Source organism: Propithecus coquereli, unplaced genomic scaffold, assembly GCF_000956105.1.
Source record: "Propithecus coquereli isolate 6110/MARCELLA unplaced genomic scaffold, Pcoq_1.0 Scaffold20, whole genome shotgun sequence".
NCBI classification, from domain to species: domain Eukaryota; kingdom Metazoa; phylum Chordata; class Mammalia; order Primates; family Indriidae; genus Propithecus; species Propithecus coquereli.
Genome location: NW_012144967.1, coordinates 13,876,097 through 13,894,515, shown reverse-complemented (window position 1 = coordinate 13,894,515; position 18,419 = coordinate 13,876,097). Strand labels below are relative to the sequence as shown.

The 18,419-nt window shown below is 49.6% G+C and overlaps 2 protein-coding genes across 2 annotated transcripts; both read left to right on the top strand.

Moving 5' to 3' along the window:
• Positions 1 to 283: 283 nt before the first annotated feature.
• Positions 284 to 3,098, top strand: NMB (neuromedin B). The gene is made up of 3 exons (XM_012643758.1): positions 284 to 440; positions 1,073 to 1,245; positions 3,008 to 3,098. The coding sequence occupies exons 1-3, from the start codon at positions 284 to 286 to the stop codon at positions 3,041 to 3,043; spliced, it is 366 nt and encodes a 121-aa protein (XP_012499212.1). The 3' UTR covers positions 3,044 to 3,098.
• A 1,005-nt stretch (positions 3,099 to 4,103) lies between these two features.
• On the top strand, positions 4,104 to 15,890 carry WDR73 (WD repeat domain 73). Its single transcript, XM_012643757.1, has 8 exons — positions 4,104 to 4,205; positions 4,756 to 4,823; positions 5,127 to 5,215; positions 7,312 to 7,400; positions 7,962 to 8,026; positions 13,134 to 13,298; positions 13,622 to 13,987; positions 15,289 to 15,890. Exons 1-8 carry the CDS (start codon positions 4,162 to 4,164, stop codon positions 15,522 to 15,524), a joined length of 1,122 nt encoding a protein of 373 aa, XP_012499211.1. The 5' UTR covers positions 4,104 to 4,161; the 3' UTR covers positions 15,525 to 15,890.
• The last annotated feature ends 2,529 nt before the right edge of the window (positions 15,891 to 18,419 follow it).

Below are 18,419 nucleotides of genomic sequence, written 5' to 3'. Positions count from 1 at the left end.
CCGCTGGCCGAAAGCCGGCGGGAGTGGCGAGGGAGGGCAGGGGACCGGCTAGCCGGGTGCCTGAGGCGGCGGGCTTCGGTGCCCACGTGCGGACAGGGCCTCCGAGGTGGGGTCCGCGACCCGGAACCTGGCGGCGAGGGTCCCTCGGGGGGCGGGACGGCGGCGGGCCGCGGGGGCGAGCTCGGCTCCCGGAGGCAGGCTCCGCCCCGCGGCGCGGGTTTAAAAGCGGGGAAGGCGGGAGCGGCCCGGGAGCGCGCTGGAGGAGCCGCCGCGGGGCGCAGCCATGACCCGGCGGGCTGGGGGCGCTCAGCTGCTCGGCGCGCTCCTGCTCGTCGCCCTGCTCGCTGCCGGCGTCGCCCCGCTCAGCTGGGATCCCCCGGAGCCCCGGAGCCGAGCCAGCAAGATCCGAGTGCACCCGCGGGGCAACCTCTGGGCCACCGGTAAGGCTTCGGGGACCCAAGCAAGCGCCCCTCACCCTGCCCGGACCCCATTTTCCTTCTCAACCCTCTGGCCTTTCCTGAGCCACAGACACTAGTGCCCGAGCAGGTGGGGACCCTGAGGCTCACCTAATTTAATAGATGGGAACTTGAGACCCAGACAGGTCAGTGACTTGGTTAAGATCACTCAGCCAGTTTAAAGCAGAGCTGGGGCTAGATCTTACATCTGACTGCCAGCTGGTGCCCCTTCCCAGATTTTGCCGACTCTTGTAACCTCTAGTGTGTCTTCTCTGCAGCCCCACCTTCCGGGCGCCTCTTTCTCCGCTTCTTTCTTGCCCCTTCCCGCCCCTCCGCCAGGCAGGCAGCACAACTAGCGGAGTTTCTCCCTGATCCCGGACTATCCCACCCTCCTTCCAGCTGTGCCATCCTCTCCACCCGCTCCACTTGTTCTGGAAAAGCCGAGGTAGCAGGCTTTGCCACCACCCAGATGTCTTTGTGGCTTGCTGGTGAAGAGGAGGATGAAGGTTTTATATCTACCTGCCATGAGAACTGAAATGTGGGGAGATGGGGAACTTTCCCATTGGGGTAGCATCCTCGCTCCCTGACTTCTTTGTCCCTCGGCACCTCCTTTTTAGGTCACTTCATGGGCAAGAAAAGTCTGGAACTCTCCGGCCCATTCCCACTGGGGACAGCTCCCTACACTTCCCTGAGGGACCAGAGACTGCAGCTGAGTCATGATCTGCTCAGGATCCTCCTGCTAAAGAAAGCTCTGCGCATGAGTCTCAGTGGCCTGGCACCCCACACCCAGGTGAGCCAGGCCCCCACCCCAGAACCCAGAGGGCTCAGCCAGGGCCACCCCTGGATCCAGCATGCGAGGAATTATCACCCAACATCAGGTTTAGGGTGTGACTGCCCACCCTTGGGGATGGGAACCCCAGAAAGCCAGGGTTCTAGGCTCTCCCTATGACCCAGGGCTCAAAGGAGGAACACTTTAGAAAGGAAGCTGACCTTCCCAGTAGACCCCACAGAGCAAGAATTAGGGAAAGAAGTGTCCTCTCGCTCATCACCCCATCTAAAATCTCAGACTAGGATCATCCAGCCTCTTGCAGCAGGATCTTTCTTCTCCAGACCACACAGCCCTGTCTCACCCTGGCTGTTCCCTGCTGCATTAGTCCATCTTTGCTGCGCCCTGTGTGTGCCTGTGGCCAGACTGGGACCCTGTGGCCCAGAGAGGGGAAGAGAAGTCAGTTGGTAGCCAAGACAGAGCCCGAACCTTGCTCACCTGGACCAGCGCTCTTTCCACTCTCGTCTGCCTCAGTAACCAGGGGCAGGGTTATCAATTTCAGCACTCTTGACATTCTGGGCTGGGTAATTCTTTGTTGTGGGGGCTGTTCTGTGCACTGTAGGATGTTTAGCAACATCTCTGGTCTCTACCCACTAGATGTCCATAGCACCTTCCTTCCTCCCAACCCAAGTTGTGACAACCATAAATGTCTCCAGACATCACTAGATATGTCCCCTGGGGGAGAGGGCCCCAAACCACTCTTGGTTGGAAACCACTGACCTATGGGATTTCAAGGCCCCAAAGCTGGAAGCAAGCTTGCCTTAATGTCTAGCCTAGTTTAGTGGCAGCTCCTCCATTCCCAGCTCCTAGCGCTGTCCCCACTGCATACCACCCTCCCTGGTACTTGTTGCTGTGTGCACAAGGCAGTATGATGTGGTAGAATGTGGGATCTGGCAACAATGTGCTAGGCTTATAACCTAGCTACTTGAGTAGCTAGGTGACCTTAGAAATCTCACTTAACCTCTCTAAGCCTCATCTTCCTCATCCATAAAATGGAGATAATAATAGGCCATCTTCCATTAAATGACACCATTTATGTCACATGCTCAGCATGATGCCTGGTGCATAAAAAGCCCTTAGTAAATGGGAGCCCTTAGCAGTCTGTGAGCTACCTGTTGCTGACTCACTTTTGTATCCCCCACTGTGCCTAGCATATAGTGTGACATTTTGAAAGAAGGGAGGGGCATTCCCCAGAGAAGGTCCAACCCCAGACCCAGCCAACATCCCTGACTGCCTGATGCACAGAACCACCAGTCCCTGGGGACCTCAGAGGTAAGGGCTAGGAGCTTGGGCTGGTTGAGTGTGAAGGGAGATGATGTCACTTCTAGGTCCTAGGTTTTGAAGGCCTGAAACATGCAGACCAACTAAGAGAATCTCAGAGGAAGCAGTACCTAGCCCTGGGGGTGGGGCTTCAGAGTGAGGCCTGCTGCAGAGCTGGGCTGGGGAGTTGAGGACACCGACCCTGGCCCAGCACCAGGCACTGTACTTGGATTGACTTCCATGGTCTTCTTTCAACTGTCATGACTACCCTGTGAGATTGGGGCTGTTTTCTGAGAAAACTACTGCCCCTGACCCCTCCCAGCCCTTCAGGGTCCTAGGGGGCCTACCTCAGCTGACAGCCTGGCCCTGCCCCCCTCTGCGGTTGCCTAGCACTTAGGAATAGCAGGACGCCCCCATCATTTGTCCCCCCCACCCTAGGTAAATTCTTCTGTATGTTCCCCTTCAGTACAGGAGGCTGCTGATGCAAATACTGCAGGAGTGATGCCAATACTGGGGCAGACATGACGACATTGGAAGGTGCTGAATGGGACCCCAGTGGTGGCCTCATCTGGATATGAATCCCGAGCTCGAATCTCTGTTACTCCATTACTGCGATTTCTGGTTGGGTTGCTAGGAATATCGCTGAGGCAGATGCAAACTATATTCCTGCTGTATTTCTCGCTTCCCTGTTGAAGTTGTGAATAAAACGCTGCTCTTTACATCACATGTCTGGTCCTCTTCTTACAGCCACGTTTGGAAACAATGGGAGGGAAAGGGGGATGTAGGGCAGGGTGCTCAGTGAGATGGGGCTAGCTCCAAAAAGTCCCGAAAGCTCCACGCCATGGCACCAGCCCGGCCCTGCCTCTGGACTCCTACTCATCCACTCACCCAGCAAGTAGTCAGTGCCTGCTGTACGCCGGCCCCGTGCCAGGCGCCGGGTTCCACTCTCACCTCTGCCACCTCCTGGCCAGGCGAGTGTCTCCGGTGTGTCCTCACCAGGAAGAGGGGGTTGCCTACACTACACTCCCCGGCTCTACCTACCGTCTCACTTCATCCCACGCCAAGCACTGCGGGGAGGGCTCAGCACACTCAGGGCGGAGAGCAGAGTTGGGATCCAGACCCCGCCGTCCGCTCACTCTTCTCTCTGGCCTGGAGTACAGTTGCCCGAGTTAGCAAATAAACATACAGGACACCCATTTAAATCCGAATTTCAGATAATAATTTTGTCGTATAAAATGTCCTAAATATTGTACGGACATACTCATTTGAAAAAAATTATGGTTTATCTGAATTCGAACTTTACCGGGCGGTCCTGTGATTTGTCTGGCCTTAGGGCACCGACTGCCCCTCTCTGGGCTGCAAACACCTGGTCTTAAAACGGGCGACCATTTGGTCCCTCGGGCTCCGCTCGGAGCGAACATCGAAGAAGCCCTGATTTTGTGTCACTTTTCCCGGAGCTTTTTCGCAGAGAAGCCAGAACCCCGGCCCGGCGCGGGTGCAGCAGCCCTCCGACACCGCTCGGCCCCGCCCCCGGCGGAAGCCGCGCCCACTCTCGCGAGAGGCCCGCGCCCTCCGGGAACCCGCAACGGCGGAAGTGGGGAACCGGAAGCGGCCGTTGCCATGGAGCCCGCGGAGGAGGACTGGCTGGTGGAATCCCTGCGCTTGTAAATCGTGAGGGGTTGGGAGTCGGGATCTGGGCCTGGAGCTGGCTCCGCGGGCGGGTGGGTGCGGGTGGCGGCGCGCGGGGACTCCTGGCGTGGGCTGGGCCGGCGGTGGCCGCGAGCTGGGCGGATGCGGAGGACTCCGCCTGGGCCTCGGCCCCCATGTCTGGGAATGGCACCCGCCTGCGTGCGCAGGTTGTGTGAGGTGCTAGTAAGAGCAGCGCTTGCGGAAGATAACGTAAGTGACCAGTTATTTTGCGCTGGCTTCTGAGTTGAGCCCTGAACACAAGATTATCTCATTGATTCCTCACATCAACCTTGGGAAATCTGGGTACCCTGGGAGCTCCACAGATGAGGACCAAGCCTCAGGGAGATTATGTGACTGGTCTGGTCCCAGACACGCAAGGGATAAAATGGGAAACAAACTCGGTCCCACGTCTGCCTGACTCCAGAGCCTGGGCCCCTAACCACCGTACATGCGGCTGCCATCTGGGAGTTCTTCGACAGCTCTGAAGTGCTGTGCACCGTGTGATTTTGTGTCCCTATCGTGCAGGTATCAGGATTTCTATGCATTTGACCTCTCAGGAGCCACTCGAGTCCTTGAATGGATTGATGACAAAGGTGATATGCCTTGCCTGGCCCTGAGGGAGAGGGAATTGCACTCCTCATGGTTTCAGGGACTCAGCCCAGATGGACCCAATCGGCTCTTCTCTGGGCTTCTTGGTCACTTGTAGCAATTTGATGCTGTGTCAGCACCTATATTCCTCTTCTTACTAAGCTCTTCCATCCCCTGATACAAGGCTGCACACCAGCGAGGAAGGAATTTATCCTTGCGCTGGGGGATTTGGTTGGAGTTTATAGACCCAGCCATGGTCTACAGTCTTTCTAACAATTTGTCACAGCTACTTCTGCTTCTTTTTCCAGGAGTCTTTGTGGCTGGCTATGAAAGCCTGAAGAAAAATGAGATTCTTCATCTGATATTACCCCTCCGGCTTTCTGTGAAGGAAAACCAGGTAACGTGAAATATAAATGCTGAGTATATGTGTCTGCTGTTATTTATGTAGCTCCTGTTATCTACCAGGTATTGTCCTGGATACTAGAGAGAGACACAGGGCCTGCCCTTATAGTCTGATGGAGAGAGGCAAATGTGTACAGAGATAAATGCTGTAGAATGTCCTGTGGCTTACACAGGACTACTAGAGGAAGAGGTCAGTTATCAAAAATGGATTTAGGGAGCTGTTATTATGGTATATAGGGTAGTTGAAGCCCATGGAATGGTTAAGATTGTCTAGTGAATGTGTACTGTACAAGGATTAATAGGAGAATACAGCTAAGGACAGAATCTCAGGGAACACATTCTAAAGGATGGGTACAGGAAGATGAACACACAAGGAATACTAAGTGGGAGGAGTCTTGGAAAAGGTCAGTGTTTCAGAAGCCAAGAGAAGAGAACATGTCAAGAAGAAAAGAGTTGGTAGTTAACTAATGTTGCCTCATTCAGATGAGGATTGAAAAGTTCATTCATTGGACTGGCAGTTGGGAAGCTCTTGGTGACGTCTGCCGCAGCATTTTTGCCATTGGTGGTGGTCATGGCCAAAGACTGAAAAGGAAGAGGAAGTAGAGTCAGGATACGTAGGGAGGGAAGAAGCTAGAGCAGTAACTAGTAGGAAACACAGATTTGAGGGAAGGTTTCCTAAACACAGAGGCTTGAGCAGAGTTACAAGCTGTGGAGAAGTAGCCCCCGAAGAGGGAGAGGATGAAAATTCAGGAGTGAGGGAATAACACAGGGAACCCGCTTTTACTTCCAGGGAGGGAGGATGAGGGTAGATCAGGAGTCCCCAGGATGGCACTGGTCATCAGAAGACAAGGGAAGGGGGAGGTATATAGGCAGATAACCTTGGAGGCCCATGTGGGGGCAGCAGTTTGAGTGTTTGTTCCTGAATTTCTTAAATTCTTTAATTAAATAAGAAACAAAGTTATCTTAGGGGTGTGACCATGTTATGGAGTTGAGTTTAGAATAGAAGAAGAGGCTAGATAGGGACATAGAAAGCCCAGGGGAGGCTGGAGCCTAAGGAATCTGTGTGGCCCAGTGTTTCTTAAAGTAGCCTGAGACCACCTGTATCAGAGCCATTAGGGGTGCTGCCTAAATCGCACATTCCTGGGCCCCTCCCAGACCTACTGAATTAGAATCTCAAGAGGTAAGGCCCAGAAAAACAAGTTTGTACTCACAGAACCTAGAATCTACGGAAACTATAGGGCAGCCTGGCCTTTGTTTCCCTGGGGGAAGTTACCTACCTGGTGCTCTTGGTTCCCCCATCTCTACCACTCAGGCTTGAGCCAGGGGCTCACCCAGACTGAGCCTTGGGGAGAGACCTGATTTATCTCCCCTCTCCCCACTGGCTTTTCCTCTTTTCTCTTAGGGCTCGCTCCTTTTCCCCTGTTCCAGTTCCTTACATGGAGATAGTAGAGGCTAGTGCCTAAGAGCACAGACTGTGGTTAGACAGACTTAGGTTCAGATTGACAGCTTAACACCTGTGTGACCTTAGAAAAGTGGGTTAAGCTCCCTATACTTTAGTTTTGTCATTTATAGAATAGGAGTAATTATAATACCTAGGTTACAGAGTAGTTGTAAGAATTAAATGTGAATTAAACAGTGCCCGAGAGAGTGAACAGTTGATAAGTGGCAGTTGTTATGTTTTTATTGCTAGAGGAACCCACCTGGCTTCCAGTGGGAGAATGGGGGAGAAATGGGGGAATGTTCGTTGGCTGGTGGATCCCTGCTTTCTGGGATGAAGCTGTTAAACCTCTGTGACTCCTCTAAGGAGGCCTGGAGTATAATGCTTGTACTGTAGTGAAAGGGGTTGGTGAAAGGCTAGGAGAAGGGTTTTGGATGTGCAGGGGAAAAAAGGAAGCTGCATATGTAGGCACCTGAGACCTCCATTTCCAAACAGCAGCATACCAAGGCCCTGCAGGGAAAAGTGTCTGTCACCAGCTGAGGGATGTCCATGGCCTCCTGCCAGGCCAGGCTCTGACTCCTTACCTGGAGTTCGTGTGAAATGTTCTTGTGAAGAGCAGGCTCTGTCTGATTGGCCGCCCGTTTATATTTTAGGGCTTATTTCCAGAAAGAGATTTCAAAGTGTGCCACGGAGGATTTTCAGACAGGTCTGTCTTTGATCTGAAGTATGTACCAGATACCAGGTATGGTGGATTCTGTGACCCAGACCTTCCATTCAAGGCGGGATGGCTGGAAATGCCCAGGGGCATCCTGCGTGTTGGCCCCACCTCTCAGCACGTGGCTCATGAGTGCACGCACTTGCGTACGCACACACAGATTTAGAATACAAAGAAACCATTGCTGTGGCTTCACAGTCCCCCACAGCCCTTTTGACTGATGTAACCAACAGTTCACTGGAGTTGCTCCAGGGAACAGCTAGAGGGTAGAAGGATGCTCTTAATGTCTGCGAGAGCTGATGGTGGGTAGTTGGGTGATGATAGTTCAGTTGGAAGAGGCTGAGAGTCTCTGGGTCAGAGCTGTGTGCTCAGGCTCCACACTGGTACCCTCTCTAGGTGACCATCGTGACACGTGGCCTGTCCCTAAAGCAGAGTGAGCCTGCTCCTCATCTGTTAAATGAGGGTGGCTGGTCTTGATGATCCTGCTGTAAGATTTCCTGATGTGGGGAGTGGAGTCTCAAGCTCAGTGGGCTGGGGAGGGTCAGGGACAAGATGTCTGGACTAAGATTTTCTATCTATCCTGAATAGCTTGTTGGTGACCAGTGGCCTTCCAGGTTGTTACCTGCAGGTGTGGCAGGTCACAGAGGACAGTGGTGAGTAGTGAGCAGCTTCACTGCTGTGAAAAGGCAGCTCTTGTTCTCATTTGCTTTCTGAGGTTACTGTGGGCTTCCCTTGTTGTTTTCCTTGTCACCTGTCCTGTGGTTTAACATCCAGCTGTTTGTATCACTTGTGGTTGTGATGGTTTATTTTTTTATAATTTTATCGAGGTATGTTTTACATGTCATATCCACCCATTTCAAGTGGAAATTAGTAAATTTAACAAGTTGTGCAGCCATCACTATAAATCAGTTTTAGAACATTTTCATCACCCCGATAAGATCTATAAGGCCATTTGCTATTAATCCCCCTTCCCACACCCTGCCCTGGGCAATCACTAGTCTACTTTCTGTTCTATAATAGATTTGCCTTTTGCAGACATTTCATATCACTGGAATCATACGATATGTGGCCTCTTGGGCCTCTTGTGTCCAGCTCCTTTCACCTAGCATAGTGCTTTTGAGGTCCATCCACGTCATAGCTTGTGTATGTAGCCGGTTCCTTTTTATGATGGAATAGTATTTCACTGTATGGACATCACACATTTTGTCTATCCGTTCATAGGCTATTATGAATAATGTTGCTAAGAACATTGATGTACAAGTCTTTGTGTGGACATGTTTTCATCTCTGTTGAGTAGACACTGAGGAATGGAATTACTAGGTCATATGGTAAATTTATGTTTGATTTTTTAGAAAACTTTCATACTTTTCCAAAATGGCTTCATTTACATTCGCGCCAGCAATGTATAAGGGTTCTTGTTTTTCCATGTCCTCACCAACGTTTGTTATTGTCTGCGTTTTTTATTAAAGCCATTGTAATGGATGTGAAATTATGTATCATTGTGGCTTTCGTTTGTATTTCCCGAATGAGTAATAATGTTGAGCATCTTTCCATGTGCTTGTTAACCATTTGTATATTTGCTGAAATGTCCATTAAGATCATTTGCCCTTTTTTTTTTTTTTCTTTTGAGACAGAGTCTCACTTTGTTGCCCTGGCTAGAGTGAGTGCCGTGGCATTGGCCTAGCTCACAGCAACCTCAAACTCCTGGGCTCAAGCGATCTTCCTACCTCAGCCTCCCGAGTAGCTGGGACCACAGACATGTGCCACCATGCCCGGCTAATTTTTTCTGTATATTTTTAGTCGTCCAGATAATTTCTTTCTATTTTTTTTAGCAGAGACGGGGTCTCGCTCTTGCTCAGGCTGGTCTTGAACTCCTGAGCTCAAACAATCCACCCACCTAGGCCTCCCAGAGTGCTAGGATTACAGGCGTGAGCCACTGCGCCTGGCCCTTTTGCCCATTTTTTGATTGGGTTGTTTGTCTTTATTGAGCTGTACATTCTGGGTACAAGTTCTTTATTAAATATGTGTTTTGCTAATATTTTCTCCCAGTCTGTTGCTTGTCTTTTCATTTTCTTTCTTTTTTTTTTTTTTTATTTCAGCATATTATGGGGGTATAGATGTTTAGGTTATGTATGTTGCCCTTGCCTCCCCACTCTCCCCCAGGTCCGAGTTTTCATTTTCTTAATATGGTGTCCTTTGAAGCATAAAACTTTTAAATTTTGCTGAGGTCCAGTTTATCAATTTTTCCTCTTAGGGACTGCACTTTAGGTGTCATAGCTAAGAAATCTTTACGTAACTCATAGATTTTCTCCAATTGTTTTTCCAAAAGTTTTATTGTTTTAGCTCCAACATTTGAGTCCATGATCCATTTTAAGTTAATTTTTGTGTGTGGTATGAGGTAAAGGTCTAATCTTTTTGCATGTGGATATCCAGTTGTCATAGCACTGTTTGTCAAAAAGCCTACCCCTTCTCCATCGGTTTGCTTTGTTGCCTTTGTTGAAAATCAATTGACCATAAACGTAAGGATTGATTTCTGCATTCTCCTTTCTGCTCCGTTGATCCGCTTATCTGTCCTTATGCCAGTAACTTATAGTTGTTTTTTATCTTTGTCCAAAAACAGGCTGAGTGGGGCAGCAATGGTTTAAAAATGAGACGGGGAAGAATCTTACTAACCATTTGGGGTTTCTTTGGTCCCTACAGTACATGGGGACCAGGTGTCACATAGAATCTGTAGCCTCAGGCCTAGAGGAGTTAATGGCCCAAGGGTGCTTTCTCTGACACTCATCTGGGTGTAGAAAGTCAGATGAAGTCACCCTCTTCTAGATAGTAGTAAAGAATATCCCAGAGCTAAGGGGAGACTGGCCAACTATTTTCCTAGAGGCCTAAATCCATAATGTTATCTTGGTGAATTTTCCAAGGTCCAGGAATGAACCCACAGCCTTGGTGTCTCAGAAACCTGATTTTGTCAACACATCTAGAACAAATTGAATCTGTTTATAGGGGCAGACACACTTCCCAGACTCACAAGACAGCTGTATAAACAAGAATGCAATTCTGTTAGTTTATAATGAAAATATAAGTATCACTAAAAGTGGAATGTCCCAGGTCCTTATGACTGCAGAAGAGCCAGCCTAATCAACGGCTGCATGATAAAGGTAACCAGAACAAGAGGAATCAGCTCAGAGGTTTCCAAATTGCTTTTCTGTAAGAAATCTTAGGCACACACAGCATGAAACCTGGGAAGGCATTGCTGCCCGCGCCCCTGGGGCTGGGGCTGGGCCTGAGGCCTCTTCTCTCAGCTCTGGGGCTGTAGAAACCACTGGGTTGGATGAATACAGTGTCCAGGGGTCTCAGCTGAATGTCACTTGCTGCTTCCACTTAGAACTTAAATATTCAGCCCGGGGGCTGAGCACTCAGGGAGGCTGAGGCAGGAGGATTGCTTGAGGTAAGGAGTTCGAGACCAGCCTCAGCAAGAGCGAGACCCCATCTCTACTAAAAATAGAAAGAAATTAGCCAGGCGACTAAAAATAGAAAAAATTAGCTGGGCGTGGTGGTGCACGCCTGTAGTCCCAGCTACTAGGGAGGCTGAAGCAGGAGGATCGCTTGAGCCCAGGAGTTTGAGGTTGCTGTGAGCTAGGCTGACGCCACGGCACTCTAGCCCAGGCAACAGAGCAAGACTCTCTCTGTCTCAAAACAAACAAACAAAAAAACCAGCCTGTTGGTTCAGCTCTCTCTGTCCTGGACAGGCCTCAGCGTTGTCTTTGCCTCTGTGGCTGAACAGCCCCTCATGGACACCACTTTCCTGTAGACACGTTATAGCATTTGCTCGGTGTTGCGGGTCTGGAAGCCCTTCTGGCTCCTTAAGTTACCTTTGCCTGCCTCTGCTCTGACCCAGTCTGCGTTTCTCTAGTTTTTAGAGACAACCTTCTTTCTTTTACTTCCAGGCTCATGGAGGTGCCTTGCTGTGCTTTTGCTTTGATTTTGTAGTAATTTGGGGTTGGTTTTTTAGATTTGGTGTGGATTTCCTAGTGGAGGGCATTTTATCACTGACTAGAGAAGGGGAGACCTGATTTCTTTCCTGCTGTAGTTATAGGAGGCCCTCAAGCCTTTGTTTTCCACTGGATCTTTGAAGTAGGTCTTCTTCCTCCCATCAGGGGCCAGATCACATCTGGGAGCCATCCCCTGGCTCAGAGCAGCGGGCCCTGGGAGAATCTGTTCCAGGCTCCCCAGAGTCTGTGGAGAGGGAAGAATGAGCCGCTTGAGCGTAGCCCCACAAGAGTCAGGCAGGCTCTGCTGGGTGGGCTTGAATTGCGGCCTCATTGGCACTCCCTGGGGACAGACTGGTCCTGAGGGTCAGGTGTTGTGTCTGCCCCAATCCTCTGCAGCTCCTGTGGTGGGAGCAGTTAGGTTCAGCAAGTCTGGACAAAGTGCACCGAGAGTCCCGTGGGCTTTGGGAATAGTACCCAAGGGTCCGCTGTGTTCTAACCCAGCCAGACGTGTCTCGGTGCACTCCTTGTGTGGGCACCATCTCAAAGGAACGTGCTGCCACACACTTGATGAGCCATTCGTGTGTCGTGTCCTTCCCTCCTCCATTCCTTCCTCATTGGACTTACACCTGTCCTTTAGAATGGAAAATATATACAGATCTCCATTTTCTTCAGAGAATGTGGGAACCAACCGTTGAGTCCCCTCTTGGAGCAAGAAAATGTGAAATAGAAAATACGAATTTCCCTTTAAGTAGTTTGTACAGCAGACGGCTTGCTCTGAACTGTTATGGATGGTGTCTATTAAGAGAAGCCTCGAATTAGAATAGAGAGACGAGAACCTTCCTGCTAACCAGGGGCTGACACAAACAAAACTCAAATTCGACTCGAGGCAAAGTATGTCATTGCTCCATTCAGTGTAAAAAAGATGTGGAGTTTCTTGTCCAATTTACATTTTAAGACAACAACATCTGCAATGTAACCTTTGCTTGCTAGGCTTTAGCAAATTGCTTGAGGTCATGGAACGTGTTTTTGAAGAAATAATATTAGTTCATGAACTCTGTACCTGTTATTTTTCACTGAAGGTGTAAATGACATCAACAGGGTGTTCATTCTTTTCTTCTATTTGTTCTCCACGAAACTATAAAAAGCCAGACCACTTTGGAGGGTTTGAGATGACTGCTATGATTCATTATTTCCCATTTGCAAAATCAGTTCATAAGACAAATTATAAAGAAATTAAAGTGATTCTGACAGTTTCAAAAATGTCAACATAACCCAGAGTACTTATGTCTCAACATCCTCTCTTGCCAACTGGCAACTCCCTTTCTTCCTTGGCCTTCTGAATGTACAGGGGAAGACAGCTGGCTGGCCTCCACTGTGCAAGGTTTTTTTTTTTGAGACAGAGTCTCACTTTGTTGCCCGGGCCAGAGTGCCGCGGCGTCATCCCAGCTCACAGCAACCTCAAACTCCTGGGCTCAAGCGATCCTCCTGCCTCAGCCTCCCGAGCAGCTGGGACCACAGGCATGCACCATGATGCCCGGCCAATTCCCTCTATGTATTCTTAGTTATCCAATTAACCTCTTTCTAATCTTAGTAGAGATGGGGTCTCGCTCCCGCTCAGGCTGGTCTCGAACTCCTGAGCTCAAACAATCCGCCTGCCTCGGCCTCCCAGAGAGCTAGGATTACACGCGTGAGCCACCGCGCCCGGCCACTGTGGAAGGTTTTAAACCTGCCTTAACGTTCTGGATTTTAGCCTCTTTCCCTTTCGCCCCAGATGTCATTAAAGCTGTCAGTACCATTGCTGTACACGAGAAGGAGAAGAGCCTCTGGCCTAGAGTGGCCATTTTCTCCTCTGCGGCACCTGGAGTCCTCCACGGGGTGAGGCTCAGCAGTCTGCAGGTTGTGGATCTGGAATCCCAAAAGACCACGTACACTTCAGGTACAGCAGTGTACCCCGTGCCAGCGCCTCCCAGCCCAACTCAGCCACGCTGATGCTAGTCCAACCCTCTGTGCCAGACGCTGGGGAGACAGGATGAATAAGAGGCAAACCCTGGCCTCAGAGAGCTCCCGGGCTGGGCTGGGGAGAGGCAGTCCCAGGACCAGCGCCTGCAGCTGAGTGGACAATGGCACGATGAGCGGGAGGGGAGGTGGGATTCATTCTGCTTGGGACTGGCGGGAAGGGCCTTGTGAGCAGCAAGCCCTGCCAAGTTGCCAGACCCATCTGACTCCGGCAGCTTTTGTCCTTTGCCCTTGGTCTCCTAGGTGTCAGCGACAGTGAAGAACTGAGTAGCCTGCAGGTCCTAGATGCAGACACCTTTGCCTTCTGCTGCACCTCAGGCCGGCTAGGGCTTGTTGACACCCGCCAGAAGTGGGCACCACTGGAGACTCGCAGCCCCGGCCCTGAGTCCAGTGCACTGAGATGGTGTGCAGAAGTTGGGGGCAGGGGCCAGGGCCCTGGGCCCCGCATTGCCAGCCTTGGCTCGGATGGGCAGCTCCATCTCCTGGACCCCCGGGATCTCTGCCACCCTGTGAGCTCAGTCCAGTGCCCAGTGTCCACACCTAGCCCGAACCCAGAGCTGCTGCAAGTGACTTGGGCTCCAGGCCTGGACGATTGTTTGGCCATTTCAGGTACTGCTGAGCAGGATTTTATGTCTGTTATTTGATCGTTCTCTTCCAGGGGATTATGGAGTGTTCAGGAAGGAGCCTGTAGCCCCATAATAAATCTGGCTCCAGAAGTTAAAGCTGCCCCCAGAGAAGTTAACTCAGTGACAGGCCCTTCCCCACCCTGGCTCCTCAACTTCCACACTGGCAGGGATTCAGGTCTGAGGTCAGTTGAGAGGCCTGCAGATAGTAAGGTGCTGGGACAGCAATGGGGCTGTACCAGAAAGAAGAGGTGACAGGATCTCAGGGGTGCTTCTCAGCCTACTTGCTTTTCACACTGTAGCAAGCCAGCTGGGTCAGCAGGCTCCTGCATCTGGTCTGGTGGTCTCTAGTTGCATGGGGATATTTAATGAGGGTATCTGATAAGCCAATGGGGAGGGTCCATTGAGAGGAGGAGGGGTTGGAAGAATTGAGAGAGCAGGAAAGGAGGATCGAGTACCAGAAAAAGCAGAAGAAAAGAACCAAGCTCGGGGAGAGGGATTGGCTCTTTAGTAACAGGAAGACAGCAGGATGGGGTGGGTGTGTGTGTAGCTAGATTGTGTAGGGACATGAGCCCCTCTAAAGGCTTCTGTTTCCCCCATCAAGTAGAGGACAAGGCCATCTGCTGAGAGGGCCCAGAAATGCGGGGACTAGAATTTGAGGCAAGTTGAAAAGGCTTGAAAAAGTTTCTTAAGCCTCGGTTTCCTGGGGGAAAATAACAGTACCCACTTCATACAGTTGTGAGGATTAAAAGGTATAATCCGTGTCAGGATGAGCCTTGGGCCTGGCACATACTAGGTGTACAACAGATGCTTGTGGTTACATGCCACAGGGAGCGGTCAGCTGGCAACATTGAGGGCAGATGTTACATGCCCTCCAGTTGACCTTTATCTATCTTGATTCCTTGTCCTCTATCCTGTTTTGGTACCATAGAGCAAATTATAAAAAATATTTTAGGGCTGGACGCAGTGGCTCACGTCTGTAATCCTAGCACTTTGGCAGGCAGAGGCGGGAGGATCACTTGAGCCCAGGAGTTTGAGACCAGCCTGGGCAACAATGAGACCTCAACTCTACAAAAAATAGAAAAATTAGCCGGGCATCATGGCGCATGCCTGTAGTCCCAGCTGCTCAGGAGGCTGAGGCAGGAGGATCACTTCAGCCCAGGTGTTTTGAGGTTGCTGTGAGCTGTGATGACACCACTGCACTCCAGCCTGGGCAACAGAACAAGATTATGTCTCAAAGTATTTTAGGAATTCAGTGTCAATCCTCTTTCCTGTGTTCTTCCTCAGGTTTTGATGGGACAGTCCAGGTCTATGATGTCTCGTCTTGGGATGGAATGGGGAACGGAATAGAACCTCTCTTCACTCACAGAGGTCACATCTTCCTAGATGGAAAGGGCATGGACACTGCCCCGTTGGTCACCACCCACACCTGGCACCCCTGCAAACCGAGGACTTTGTTATCAGCAGCAAGTGATGCCTCTCTTCACGTGTGGGACTGGGTGGACCTTCGTGCCTCCCAGTGACACCAGCAGCATCTTTCTGTCCAGGCCTCTAGGAAGAGGAGTAGCTGCTGTGGCGGCAAGGGAACTGGTTGATGTAGGACTCAAGTGACCACAGGTCCCTGTTACCAGCTGTGTGGCCTTAGGCTGGTCAAGCAGCCTCTCTTAGCCCCCGGTTTCCTTATTTGTAAAATGAGGATAGTGACAACTACCTCTCAGGGTTGTTGGGAAGGTCAGAAGTAATACGTAGCACAATAAATTATTTGGTAACCACTGTTAGATCTGGGAGCCCCATTTCCCCCAAGTGTAAAATGGCGGCTTTTTATCCCTGTATTCTTCACCCTGTACCATAGTGAAAAGCAGAAGAGCTAATGAAAGCAAACATGTTTTGTGACCTTTTTTACAGAATAAAAAAATGTATAAGAGGCCGGGTGCAGTGGCTCACACCTATAATCCTAGCACTCTGGAAGGCTGAGGCGGGAGGATCCCTTGAGCTTAGGAGTTCGAGACCAGCCTGAGCAAGAATGAGACCCCGTCTCTAATAAAAATAGAAAAAATTAGCCAGGCAACTAAAAGTAGAAACAAAAAATTAGCCAGGTGTGGTGGCAAGCGCCTGTAGTCCCAGCTATTTGGGAGGCTGAGGCAGGAGGATCGCTTGAGCCCAGCCAGGAGTGTGTCTATGATCACACCGTTGCGTGCATGCATGCATAAATAAATAAATAATCAATCTCACTGTATCCTTTATTAAAGGATTTTCAGCAATTTTGCTTTTGAAATGATTTGATTACTAGTCACAATTTGGCCTTTGATTTGTTTAAAAATATCTCTATTGTGATAGAATTCACATACCATACAGTTCACCCATTTAAAGTATATAATTCAATGGCTTGTGGTATATTACATTAATTTTTAAAAATCATAAAATATATGTAGCAAAACTTCCCATTTTAATCCAGTTTTAAGTGTGCAATTCAGTGGCATTAATTACATTCACAAAGTTGTACAACCGTCACCACTATCTATTTCCAAAATTTTTTATCACCCCAAACAGAAACTCTGTAACCATTATGGGATCAAATATTTTGGCTATCAACTGGGTATGCTTGGTGTATTCCTCAGCTAGGGCTGACATAACAAAATGCCACAGACTGGGTAGCTTAAACAAACAAATTTATTTCTCACAGTTCTCAAGGCTGAGAAGGTAGGTTTCATTCTGAGGCTTCTGTTGGTTTGTAGGCGCCAGCATCTTGCTCTGTGCTTACAGGACCTCTTCTCCGTATGTGCTGGGGGTGGCGAAGCGGGGATGGAGACCTCTTGCTCTTCTTATAAAGCCACCAATCCCGTCCGATTAGAGCCCCACTCTTATGACCTCATTTAACTTTAATTACCTCCTAAGGCCCTATCTCCAAATACAGTCACATTGGGGATTAAGGCTTCAACATACGGATTTTGAGGGGACACAATCAGTTCATAGCCCTTGGGAATTATTTTGAAGTGAGGAAAACCTAACAAACTTTTAAATGAAATGAATTTTTTGATTACTTAATTTAACAATGAAGTTGATATAATGTTGTATTTTGGAGACATCTAATTTAGATTTTCCAATTTCAAGACATGATCGTGCTTACCATTTTCTGGAGTCTTCTCCTCAATCATTTCCCTCTTCCTGAGAGCCTATTCTGTAACTCTCTTCCCAGCTCTGTGTTTGGTATGTCACATTGGTAGCTTGAAATCAGCCATGGTGAGAATATTTACACCTTAGAAATTGGCAAATGATACAAAGCAGGGCTTCCCAAAGCTGGATTAGCCGCATGCCTCTTACTAAGCTAAACTATTTTAGCAAGTAAAAGCAGAAATGAGTAATTTAGAAAATAGTAGAATTGATGCATGGATTTAAAAGCTGCTTTGCTGAAAAATATTGATAAGATGTATATTAGTTATGTTCTGGCCAGGAAGATTGAACCCACACCAGGTACTTCAGTTGAGGGAATTTAGTTACGAGATCTCTGAAAGAGGAAGCAAGAGAAGGTGAGGCACTCAGAGCTGAGCAACTGCAGGAAGTTGTCACAGAGGGACAAAGGAGGTGGTGGGTGGGTGTGAGCAGAGTGGGGCCTCCTGGCAAAGCTGAGCAGTTATCCCCTCTGGCTAGAGCTGGGACCCTGGGGCTGCCCAGCAGACACTGGAACTGCAGGGGAGACAGCTGAAGACTGCAGGAAGGACAGAGAAGGAGGAGAAATGCCCTGGTTTCTCTCCTTCCACCCTCCAGTATCCTGCCAGTGCCATTGGCCAAGTCTACCTGGAGGTCACTGGCAAGGGAGCCTGGGCCATGCAGTGAGCAGGAGTCAGCACCCTGCAATGCAGACCGGTGCAGGGAAAGGACCTGGAAAGGACCCGAAGACAAATAGGCAAATGACTGGCACCATATTGAGCCTCTGCAATTAATCAAGAGAAAGGGGAAAAATGAATAAAATAGAACAAGGATATCACGACAGATCTGGAGAAGAAGAAATATAAGAGAATAGTGTACACGATGATATGTTAATTTGGAAATTATTTTAAATTTTTAAAGTATAAAATCTGATTATCCAGTATTTAAGAAAGAAAAAATATTCAAGGAGTAACAGAAAAAAGGATATTGGAGTGGGTGCGGTGGTTCACGCCTGTAATACGGCACTCTGGGATGCCGAGGCAGGAGGATAACTTGAGGCCAGGAGTTCGAGACCAGCCTGAACAAGAGTGAGACCCCCATCTCTACACAAACTGGAAAAATTAAGCCAGGCGTGGTGGCGAGACACACACACACACCCCTTAGTACAGGCATCGACGCTTTCCTAACCGTGGGAGCTGCTCAGTCTCCGTCACACACACACACACACACACACACACACACACACACACCCCTTAGTACAGGCATCGGCG

Bases quoted from the DNA above. Each gene is read 5' to 3' on its own strand.
- NMB (XM_012643758.1), top strand. From the start codon at position 284: ATGACCCGGCGGGCTGGGGGCGCTCAGCTGCTCGGCGCGCTCCTGCTC. The intron at 441-1,072 runs GTAAGGCTTCGG...CCTCCTTTTTAG, and splicing joins GGGCAACCTCTGGGCCACCG to GTCACTTCATGGGCAAGAAA. The intron at 1,246-3,007 runs GTGAGCCAGGCC...GTTCCCCTTCAG, and splicing joins GCCTGGCACCCCACACCCAG to TACAGGAGGCTGCTGATGCA.
- WDR73 (XM_012643757.1), top strand. From the start codon at position 4,162: ATGGAGCCCGCGGAGGAGGACTGGCTGGTGGAATCCCTGCGCTT. The intron at 4,206-4,755 runs GTAAATCGTGAG...CCTATCGTGCAG, and splicing joins CTGGTGGAATCCCTGCGCTT to GTATCAGGATTTCTATGCAT. The intron at 5,216-7,311 runs GTAACGTGAAAT...TTTATATTTTAG, and splicing joins TTTCTGTGAAGGAAAACCAG to GGCTTATTTCCAGAAAGAGA.